Genomic DNA, 12319 nt, shown 5'->3' on the forward strand with positions numbered 1-12319 from the left:
ATTCTTACCTCCTACTAGTGCCTGATTCTAATGGGCCAAATCAACCTTGTATATGCCTCTGCTTAGGTGCTGCAATTCTTGACATTCCTAGCCCTGGAAGGGTGTTACAAATCAACAGGACCAGGTGCCTAAGCAATAGGAAATGCTTGGCACATGGATGTATCTGCACTCTCATTCCTTCTTAGGGTACGTGCAGTAGTTCGCTTCATGCACTCTATGATCATGTGGCTTGCTTTAAGCTGTGTGATCATAGACTGGGAGTGGCTTGTGCACACATTTTCTGGTGCTGGGAGCCATGTCAGGAACCCAGTCTAAGTAACCTGGGTTAGGTAGAGGGGCAGGCAAGATCGAGGCAGGGCTAGGAGGTCCACAAGGGAGTTTGACAGGTTTGGGGCAAGGGGGTTGGTGGAACTGGGAGGACTGGCAAGTCTGGGGAGAGGGGGTTGGTGCATCTGTGGAGGTGGGGTTGCCCATCTGGGAATGCAGTGGTTGAGAGGTTAAAAATAGCTCAATCAGTGTAATGGGGTGGGAGTAGACAGAGTGCAGACCTGGGGCTGGTGCGAGCAGCTGGGCTTTGTCAGTCCCGGGACTGTGCTCTGAATGAATACAGATGTTCAGCAGACTGGACTAACCTGTGCCCAGTCTAACTTAGTTCACTTCCTCAGGCAGCCATTTTTTGCCTGATTTAATGTCCCCAAATGTGTGCACAGACTGGCACTTAGATGTACCTAGTCAGAGCTACCTAAGTGTAATATCTGCACGTACTCTCAGAGGTTAGATGTTTGACCCATAGGCTTGGAATCCAGACTGCAACGATGGGAGGCCGTCTAGAGGGAAAATGCTTCTGTCTTCTTTCAGGAACCAGACTACCCAGACTGGGGGCACCTACATAACTGAAAGTAGCACTGAGTTCAGTAAATGTGTGGCACCTGTTGCTCACTCATGAAAGAGGTCTTTGGTGCCCACTTCATGCCCACAAAACTAGTTGTTTAATTTTTCACTCTAGAAGTGGGAGACCTGAATTCTGGGCCTCCTCCTCCCGAAGGGATTCAATCCCACTTCTTCCACTTTCCAGGAGAGCCCACCAGAAGAGCTTACCTTTTGTTTAAGCAGGTTCACTGGGCAGTCAAATGTAAAAGATTAATGGGTCCAGGAGGAGAGCATGACACTGTAGCCTAGTGGTTACAGCATTTCCCTTGGCATGGGGAAATCTCAGTTTTAGTTGCTGCTGCCAAGATTGTTTAGGCAGCTCATATTAGGTAGTCATTGGTTAAAATACAGAAATACCCTTGGCAGCAAGAGACACAACCTGCAACCTCCCCCCCAGACCTTCCTTGCTTTCTTCAGACTGGAACAGTTCTTTCCGAATTCTCTGAATGGGGATGGAGGGGGCAGGGGCAGGATGGGGAAGGGATGAGTGCAGGGCTGGCCTTACAGGTGGGTGACATGCACCATCACCCAGGGTGCTGTGGTCAGGGGGTGCCACACACACACACACACACACACACACACACACACACACACACACACACGTAAAGCAGCCTGTGCTCACAATAGTGCTCTTGCCCTGCCCTGCCCCAGACAATTCCCACCCCAGGCAGGAGGAAAGGTGCCCAGCCCATCCTGCTCCTTGCCTCCAGCCGCTGCCCAGGAGGAGTCAGGCCAGGCACATGTGGGTGGGTTGGCACCTGCTCTAGTCTGCCCACTTTGCTCCTGCACAGGAGCAGTGGTGCTGCTTGCCTGCAAAAATGCAAGTCTCTCAATGCAGCCCAGCAGCTTCTCCCCAGAGCTTTATTTCTGAAATTTTCACTAATACTGCTTCATACTTCAATTCAAAGAAAGGGTGCCAAAATACAAGTTCACCCAGGGTGCCATTTTCCCTAAGACTAGACCTGGATGAGTGATTTGGATAAATAAAATCAAGCATTTTTTATTTTTTGCCTAATAATATCAAGCCCAGTATATCTCCTTATTTTTCATCTCTGTGAATATACACAGCAGGGGATAGTGGTAAAACCCCCCCCCCACAATATCTGGGCATAAATATATTTCAGTTTTAATAAATCCCGCATACTTAGACTTGATGGTACATATTCTGAGTCTAGTGGGTGTCCAAATAAGTTAAGGATCAAATTATTAACAGGCAGTAACAACAGAGTTATACAGTCAGTCTAATTCAATATGTAACGTGCTAAAAATATGTCTTTGTATGAAGACATTGACCACATCTGAGCTCTTGCTGGGCGTGATTTATTTTTATCTCTCAAAACACGAGCACTTATATTGCCTTTTTAGAGAGCATCTTTACTTACATATCATCGAAGACAAGCTTTGTTCTTCTGCAGTCCCTCGGTGCATTGGATAAAGGTGACCATGGCTCTGTTTGGAACTGTGGCTTATTGCAGAGAACATTTTCTGAATTGATATGAATTGCTTTCTAGGCAACAAAGAATACAGAAGGCATTGAGAAACTGGCCACTGAAAAGCAGCTAATAAATGATGGAAGCTTCTTTGCATTGTGCTGTAAATTGCAGTTAGTTTGCTCTCTATTTCATCAGGGAATATGTACCACTATTTTGCCACTGATAGCCACAAATTAACAGATCTTGCTCAAAGCTCTCTATAAAAGCCCCTGGAGTTTCAAGGTGATATGCAGGAAAAACAGAACTGCATCATTAGTTCCTAACTGGAGCTCTATAACACAATTGGGGTACATGCAGACATTTGGGGAAGTTAGGGGAAAGTTAGATCAAGTTAAAAATGGCCATTCAATCTAAGGTAAGTCTGAATAGGGTGGCTAGTGGGAGGCTTGGGGGAACTGGAGAGGCAAATGGGGTCCATCTGCAGGAGTGTTGGAGGGATTGGGGAGGCATATGGGGGCTGAGGGAGGGGTTCTGGGGATCATAGGTGTTAGCAGAGTTGGGGCGGGGGTTGCTGGGGTCTGGGAGTGTTTGTTGGGATCAGTGGTGGGAGCTGGCGAGGCTGGGGGAGGGCTTGGGGAGATTTGGGAGTGGGGGGTGTGGGGGGGGGCGTGTTTGGCAGGATTGGTGAGGCTCTCCAATCCCACCAAAGCCCTCTGGACTCTGCCAGTTCCTCAGTGCTCCAGAACTACCCCTGATCCTGCAAACCACTCCCAGGGCTAGTTTTACTGGCATTCACCTGTTCCATGAACCTGATGGAAGTAAATTGGGGTGGGGGAAGGGTGCACAGATTGTGGGGATTGGCATCTCTGTGGGGGATGGTTTGCAGAATTGGGATGGGGGCCTGGTGGTTCTGCTGGTGGGGAGTTGGTGGGGTAGGGAAGGGCTATCTTCTTCTTACCAGGACCAGGGGCTATTTTTAACTCCCCCATCTCTAGATGAAAAACACCCTCCCCAGCAAACCAACTCCCCTGATCTTACCCACCCCTCCCCCCAACCTGACTCACTTCCTTGGCTCCTGGCACCAGCAAATGCTGGTAAAACAGGCACTGGGGTGGCTTGTGGGATGGCTGTTTTGCTGGGCTCTGGGTTTGGGGTGGCTGGCTGTAGGGAGGTTTGGGGGCTAAAAATAGCCCATCTGGGGTTTGGGGGAGGGCTGGGAGGTTAAAAATAGCCTGGTAACAGGGGGCAGGGAGGGAAAGTGCAGCTCCAGGGCTAGGGCCAGCGACTGGGCTTTCCCAGTCCTGGTGCTGCATTGGGAACTGTACAGAAGTTCAATTAGATCCATAGGCCATAGAACGGGGTGGGCCACCCGGGCCACAGCCTGACCAACTTTTAGCATGTTAATTTATATAATCCACAAATACACAATTGTCATTCTGGTTAAAACTGTATAGCTATTTTTTAACTGTATAGCTAGCTAAATTAATGTGCTAAAAGTTGGTCAGACCATAGCCCAGGTGGCCCACCCTATTCCAGGGCCTATGGTTAGATCAGTCTCACCAGACCCGATTTAAGTTAGATTGGGTCAGCCATTTTTAGACCTATCTAAACTTCCTGAACTTTTGTACAGTTTGTACTTAGATTGACCTGGATCTAAGTGTAATGTCTGCACCTGGGCGGCCTAAGTTAGATAGGGTAACTGTTTTTAATGCAATCTAACCTCCTCCATATCTCCCTGAATGTCTGTACCTAGCCTTTCTGTAATTATTAAATAACAAGTCAGATGTGGCATGTTAGGTCACCTCTCTGTGCTTTGGTGCTTTGTTGTATCTTTCCACTAATTTAGTCTGTTATTCTTGGTACTAGTAGTATCAGCTCCCCTCCCCCAAATTCCTTTTGTTTCAGATAAAAGAAGGAAATGAAATGAAGGAGTGAACAGGAAGTTCCATCACTTGCTGCCATGCATTATCTGATCAAAATCCAAATGATCACTTGGCCATGCCAATTAGGCACCAGATGGACAGATCTGATAAAGCAAAGCCAACTCCCAACATTTATAATTTGTGAGCTGTCAGATTGTATATGTCCTATCCAGAACAGTTTAGCAGGTTCAAGTTTTCAGATGAATAACCAGATACATACAAATTTTATTACAAGGATTTTTAAAAGTTGATCAAATCATACATTGCCTCCTATGCAGAAGAATGCAGAGAAATGCATTTGCTAGGGATCATAAAGCAATTGCTTTTTACTTTTTATTTTCAACATGCTGGCCTTAAAGGAATTTAAATTGTTTTCCAGATACCCAGTAAAGAACCCTCTCAGTATTCTGAATGGACTTGTAAACCATTGCACTTGGATTTTAGAAATGAAAATCTTAAAAAAAAAATTAGGTTTAATCCATGAAAAAAACCTACTTACTACAATATGTTGAATGTCCTTCATGGCCTATTTTTCAAGTACTTAATTTTATTTCAATTTATTATTCATCTGTGAAACTCTAGGAATGCTTAGCTACTTTATTTACAAGGTATTTTAGAAAAATCTCTAAAAGTTAAATTCAAAATAATAACTATCCCCCCACCCTTTCCATCTTCCAAAATTCTGCCTTTTCTAAAAGGACTAGTTATTCCCTGAGCAGAAGTAACTCAAAGAGGCCTCTACATGAGCAAAGACAGTTAAGATTGAAGTTCAGTTTCCTAAAAAATGATGTAAGACTTAGACTATGGAAGCCTGCAATGTATAAAAGATTAATAATAATTTTACATTAAATAGTCATTAGATAAAATCTGTGTAAAGCTATAAACTTCTAGGCTAGAGAGTCATGCCAATTTGTGTTTTTGCTCTATCTTGTTGAATGAATCTTCAAGTACACCATGTAAAATCAACTAGCTTCAACAGGAGTGTGAGAGACTTCCCTTGGGCTCCTCATTCTATAATAGCCTACATCCCAGTGGGCAGGGCACGCCTTGGGGAAGTGAGAAATATAGGTTTGAATTCCCTCACCAAGAAGAAGCAAATGGGCCTCTTACATCTTTAGTGCTGTAGACAGCCAGCTACTAGATAAAAGAGAGCAGTAGCAGCTCCTGCTTCAGCTGTCCTTTGAAGGAAAAGCCAGCTTCATTTTGTGTGGAGTCTGATCCGTTAGGTGTGGACTAAGTATACTCTGAGTATGTCTACTGGGGCTGTGTGAAGCTTTGGTCCCTGATTTGATTTGGTGGAGATTCAGCCCAATTTGGTGGCCAAATCTCTTAATCTGAATTGAATCAGGAGACCCTTTAATCTCTCTGAATCGAATCGGAGCCCCGTGAATCAATTTGGAGAGAGCTGGAAAAATTCAGAGATTTGGACATAGACACAGCTTTAAACATTTTTTCTACAGACCACAAGGTAGCAGGCGGCTCCTGAATGCTGAGATGCTGGGGCAGATGGAGCGTCCCACAGGAGCACAGGGGGCTCTCCAGCGCACTCGGCAGCAGACCTGGAAATGGAACAGAAGCACTTCCGGTCCACTTCCGGGTCCACCGGGAAGCGTGTGGGGGGCTGCCCTGTGGCCCCTTGGCTTGGCTACTGGTGCCTCTTGGGTCTGACCCAGGGTCCCCCCGTGGCCAATCGCCAAGCTGGGAGGGCACGGAGGGCAAGGGGGAGCCCCCTGTGCGCTCCCCTGCAGACCCAGAGGTGGACCGGCAGCCACGTATGGTACCTTGAGGTATGTAGAAAAAACATTTAAAGCTGTGACTATGACTGAATCACTGATTCTCCAAATCAGCAGTGAATCTTCAGATTCGGATTCGGCTGAATCAAATCAGGGACAGTGATCCAAATCAACAAATCGAATCACTGTCCCCGATTCAGGCCAAATCCAAACTGAATTGACTATAGCTCGTTTCACACACCCCTAATGCCTACCAGTATGAGACCCTCCAGCAAGATAGGTAGAGGAATGCATAGTTTATTGATCCTGACTGGCCCTAGTATGAACTAGGTGCTGAGTCAAAGACAGAGGTGTTTGTGGATAGAGTTTCAGGCACCTGAAGAACTTTGATATAAAACATTTAGGCACTTCCATGATTAGCTAACAGTTTGAACTGGCATGTTTTGAGTATCACAATTTTGGACTTAATTGCCTAAATCCCATCAATGTTCTACAATAGGTACCTTACTCCTTTTATAGAGACAGGGCAAAAACCCTTACAGTTTTTCTATTCTTTACTTTCTAACAACTATTTTTGAGTGCTTGCCTTCTCCACAGATTTTTTTTTTGTTTCAAATAATTTACAACCCTGTTATATCTTTTTATATCCCAGATGGAAAACTGTCAATCAATATACCTTAATTTTTTTATTCTGTTTCTTTCCATGATAGGCTGCAGAAATAGCAAGGGCTGCTGTATATGAAGCAATATAAAGAGAAGAAAATACAGCTAGGTTTATATTGTGTGCAACAGCATAAACTTACATTGAAGTCTCCAGGATGTTGCTGTGACTGGATTTCACCCTTATGTTTTTTGCTGGAGGAGACGGAAGGTAACAGACTGCTGCCATTAGGTCTACTGGAAGAAGTTAAATCATCGCTGGAGTATTTGTGTTTTGATGCATCCGAGAGGGGTGAGATGGGTGACCGAAGCATTTTCTCATTTTTATTTATTGGTATTGCCAAGCTGGAAATGGAAATTACAGCAATGGAGTGTCACAAAGATTCCTTTGAAAAAGGTAAATGTTTTATGTATTACCAATTTAATGAATTTAAAACCTGCTGGTAAGATCAAGTCTACTGGTATTTGGAAACAAGTTTACAGTATTAGGATCAAAAGTTAATTTGCAAATTTGGGTTATGTTTCTCCTCTTTTCCTCTAGGGTAAATTATAATTCCAGAGTTAATAAAAAGTCTATGTAGTACCTGAAAAATATAGAGAGATAAATGGGTTGTTCCTCACTGTCTCTTAAGAGAGAGTTGAAAAAGAAGATTAGCCTTTAAAGTGTAAGTTTAGGCTATTGAACTCTATTTCACAATTACAGGTGACAATTTATAGGCCATGGCAATAAAACCATGTGTAAACTAAGACAGGGAATGTGCTAGAAAATGACTGGGACATTTCTGTGTGTAAAGATCAGGCTTTGGCAGTGCAGTTTACCCTAATTTGGTGCAGGCTCCGAGGACAAAGAAATATAGGCTATTGTAACAAAGAAAAGCATGCAAATGATGGAAAGAAAGAAGTGTGTACCGATGCATTCTCCAAAGAAGAAGGTTACGCTACAGAAATAATTTGTGGCCTTCCATTCTTTTTAGAGAAGCCACAACTAAGAAGAAAGCTGAGCAGACAGCAACAGTGGCAATATGCTCAAAAAAGTTTACTTATACTAATCAATTTGAAGAAAATATTTAACTGAAAATGTTAATGTAATGCACACAGTACAGTATAGGAATTTTTTGAGAGACAAGCCACATTGAGCCTAGAATTGCAATTAGTAGTGGGCAAAGTATTTTTTACCCAATATCTTTCCTTGCCATAGTTCCCTATTTCAGCCTTTTACCACTTTATTGGGACAATTCTCATTTCTTTACAGAAATACTGTAAGACAGTAGACACTTAATGTAACTGCAGAAGTGACAATGGTAGAAAATATACTTTATTTCACCATATCACTTTAGAGAACAGAGCTAATTAAATGTGCTCTTACCACATGTATGTTCATTTATCTTGCAAGGCTTTAAAAACTAGAGGTTGGAGAAGCCATAGATCATAATTTAGAACCTTTTAGACCTTCATTGGTTCTATAATGTAGTATTTTTAAAGTATGGCTTAAGTAATTTTGTTTTAATGAGCAACACTTTTGATGAAAGTGAGAGTCAGGGTAAGTAAATGGACAGTCACAATCTTCTTGTAAGAAAAATAAAGTATTTAAATGTTAATTTGGTATGTGTAGGAACCTCTAGCTGATGTTGTAATTTTTCTTCCTCTTTTCAAATAGGAACCTTGTCCTATGTGGCAAAAAACCAGGTTCATACATCATACATCATTAGTCTAGGGAAGAAAAGACTGAAAGGGGATTTCATAGCATCCTTCAAGTACCTGAAGGGTGGTTCACCCAAAGAGGATGGAGGTAGAGTGTTCTTAGTGGTGGCAGATGACAGAACAAGGAGCAACGGTCTCAAGTTGCAGCAAGGGAAGTTTAGGCTAGATACTAGGAAAAAATTTCTGACTAGGAGGGTAGTAAAACACCTGAACAGGTTACCCAGATTGGTTGGGGAATCCCCATCCTTGGAGGTTTTTAAGACCTGGCTAGACAAAACCTTGGCTAGGATGATCTAGTTGGGGATGGTTCTGCTTTGAGCAGGGGGTTGGACTAGATCAGAGGTTCCCAACCCCTGGGCCACAGCCTGGTACCAGGCCGTGAAGTGTTGGCTGCCGGTCTGCAGGAGGATTGGCTGCCGGACCGGAAGTCTGGAAGTGACTGCCAGACTGCGGAGCAGCAGCCAACCCTTTTTTATAGTAAGTATGCTTTATACTAAGTATAAAAAAGGGTTGGCTGCCACTCCGCAGTATGCTGGTCACTTCCAGACTGCAGTTTGCTGGTCCTCATTTTGCCGGTCCATGGTCACTTCTGGTCTGTGGACCGTTTTGTGGTCACTTCCAGTACACAGTTTGCCAGTCCACGATCTAAAAAGTTTGGGAACCCCTGGGCTAGATGACCTGGTGAGGTTGTGTCCAACCTTAATTTTCTATGATTCCCAGGGACTAAGGCTAACATAACCAGAAGGTACTGCAGCCTCTTTGGCACTACTACTACTTGAAGAAGGATTATCAAGTGGCTAGATGTTAGGGTGCAACTGGGGAGACTTAGGTTTGATTTCCCACTGCGCTACAGACTTTATACATGACCTTAGGCAAACTGCTTAGGGTATATCTACACTGCAGACTTCAGCACTGCAGACACCCAAAGTACAAAAAACAGTTTAGTTGCAGCAACACGAGGTAATTTGTCCATGCTGCTGAGGCCAGACTTTTCTTCATGCCCAGGCTAGCACATTTAGAGGCAGTTCAGTATCACTATACTAAGTAGTAGTCTCCAGGATTCACATATCTTTGGTCAGTCTGTGCCATAATTCCCCACCTGTAAATTGAAGATATTAGCCCTTCTCTACCTCACATCAGCGGTTCATGTTAAAGACATGAAGTGCTATGGTAATTGGGGTCGTATAATACCAGAGGACTGGAGGGTAATATAAAGGTGGGGGCCAGGGGAGAACTAGAGGGAAGAAAGGAAGTTTTATGAACTTATGTGTTGCCCTTTCACTATACAACTGTTAATCTGAATGCATTTGATGTGAAGCACATGGGGTGTGTCCCCAAGACCACACATGTGTGGTTCGTGGCACTGCAACTCACACACGCAACACATGCTGGCATTTTCTGCATTGCTAGTTTGTAGCATGGTGGGTATTTTTGACAGTGGGAGATCCTGGTATAAAAAAAACCCATGCCAGAAAAAGCAGGGCAGTGCATGTGGCTGCAGCATGCAGCTCCTGAAACTGGATCTGAGTGCGCCTCTGCACACCCAGATCACCACTGCTGGAGCCCTGGGAGGCCCCCAGAACCCAAGGTGCTGGTCTCTGCCTCCCTTACCTCACCCAGGGCAACTTGCTGTGCACCAGAGTGCGCATGCAGGGGCATTTCGCGGGGACAACTAGCAGCAGTACAAATACATGCCACTGCTAATTGTTCCTGGGGAATGCACGTTCCCACTCACGGGGGTGCGCCCAGTGTGTTTTTATTTCTTGGAGCTGTGAAACAAACCCTACAGCATAACTAGCTCAATCACTTCCATGCATGTCTGATTATGATAATCACTTGCTCCTTGAGAATGAACGTGCTGTGAAACATGACATTTTGGTAACAGGAAGGGTATGCCTACATCCAGTGAACCACAACAAAATATCCTATTACATGTATTATTTTTACTGTCACATATGTAACTTATATGAAAAAAACAAGTTGAATGCAGATTCTTGAACATAGAAACTCAAATATCTTTTGTTTCTCATGTTTTTTCCAATATGATGATTTTTCAGCTCCCATAGTGCTGAATAAAGACTTATTATAAATGAATTCAATAAATGTTAATGATTGTTTTGAATTAGAAGTTATATAAATTACAAAGTACTTCAGTGTAGTGCACCCACACTATAAAATACAATAGAAAAAGATTTGTTAGGTTTATCAATGAGCCACATATACTAAGCCTTGTGCAACTGAACTGTAAGATGCATGACTAAAATTGGTTGCTGGAAACTGCTCAAGATTGATATGACAGATTGATAGTATTGCTGCTTGTCCAAATCTATGCAAAGAAATAGGTGGATTTTCATCATTCATATTGCGTATTGAGTCTTTTGGAAATTTAGCTATTTTTATCACCATATGGAGTTGTGTGACCTGAGCAGTTATACAAAACTACACCACTTGTAATCTTTAAAGTATCCTGTCCACAATATACTTGGGAGTGGGGTTCTCTAGGTGTCAACTCAAATACCTTTCTTTACCTTTTCCTTTGATCATGTAGATTATTACATTTAAATTCAGATATAAACAAGTTTTAAATTTGAATCTCATGACACTATAGTGGAGAAAAAGAGGTCAAAGGATCATAGTCTATTTGAACAAATGCCCAGAACATAATACCTAAGAATATAGTAATGTCTCAGCTGATGATGCCATTGTTGCTGTAATTATTCGATCCAGAATCTTGGCATTTGAACTTACAGCTTCTTTGTGTAATAGAACAAAAATATGTCAGGAGCTGTTACCTTGTTCATTAAACCAAAAGGAGAACAAACACATTCAGATAATTTTACACATAACATGATAATTAAAAAAATCTGTCCCATTAAATGCCAAATTATACACCGCATTAAGATTCAATTAGTTGTAGAGACTGAGTTTTAAATGATAAGGAGAATGCATACCTATTTTCATTTATGTTGCAATGATTTGCTGTTGAAATACTTTGGGCAGAGGCAATTAATCGTGAAGAACACTCTCGCTCTAAATGAGGCTTCTTGTTCTCCCTGTGCTCCTCTTCATTTTCACACTGAATGAAGAGAAAAATATCATCTATTGCATTTGACAGATGACACTAGATCTGTCTACACAACCACAGGATGCTGGGTATTACAGAAAATGGTCTGTATTTGGGTGTACCCTATCTTACTGCACTTATTTATTCCACAAACTATACACCTTACAGATTTCAAACAAGACAGGTAGCTGTGCTAGTCTGAAGTCAGACAGAAGCCTTGCTCGTGAAAGCCTGTGCACCTCAGATTCAGTTATTCTACAGTATGCATTTCTACCCTGTCTTCTGCTTTAAAAAGATCATCCCAAAAGACTTAAAATTGAAAGAGACAACATTCAAAGGCATAGGAAAGAGAATACAATTTAAAAAAACGTTTTGGGCATTTTATACCCCCTTTTTGCTTATTTCTTCTACATTTTTCTTTTACTCCTCCTTAAATCTCACACCTCTTCACTATATGTTTCCCTTCTCTCCCTCATCGTTCCCTGAATCTTTTGTTCCCCACTGTTCCTCTTTGTGTTCATCCTAAGTTCCCCAAGCTTTAATCTCTTTCTTTGTGTTCCCACAACCCCCTTCAAGCTCTTACTGGTTTCCTGACTTGCCTATCTCTTCAGTGTGCCATGTATGCTTTATGTCTCTAGTTTATCCATAATTTGGAAGGCACTGTGTTGCCCATAATGGTAAAGTCTGTTTCTTCTTTTGCCTTTGTATCATCATCATCATCATCATTTTATATGTATTTGTATTATGTAAATGCAATCTATTTATACAGTGCACCTTAAGAATTTACAAGGCTGACACTGATCTGTAATGAGCAAAATCCTGGTTCCTTGGGTACGTAGCCTCACACCGAGTTTTCTGTCACTCCTTGGGCATTCC

The 12319-nt window shown here is 42.7% G+C and overlaps 1 protein-coding gene across 1 annotated transcript in view; it reads right to left on the reverse strand.

Annotated features, from left to right (window-relative positions):
* Positions 1 to 12319, reverse strand: part of AFF3 (AF4/FMR2 family member 3) — a 57087-nt gene that overhangs the window by 42601 nt on the left and 2167 nt on the right. The window contains exons 2-4 of the mRNA XM_025207217.1: positions 11331 to 11455; positions 6822 to 7023; positions 2313 to 2437 (exon numbers count right to left, since the gene is read on the reverse strand). Of these exons, the coding sequence (XP_025063002.1) occupies positions 2313 to 2437; positions 6822 to 7023; positions 11331 to 11455 (452 nt within the window). The remainder of the gene's footprint in view (positions 1 to 2312; positions 2438 to 6821; positions 7024 to 11330; positions 11456 to 12319) is intronic.

Source organism: Alligator sinensis, unplaced genomic scaffold (genome assembly GCF_000455745.1).
Source record: "Alligator sinensis unplaced genomic scaffold, ASM45574v1 scaffold144_4, whole genome shotgun sequence".
NCBI lineage: Eukaryota > Metazoa > Chordata > Crocodylia > Alligatoridae > Alligator > Alligator sinensis.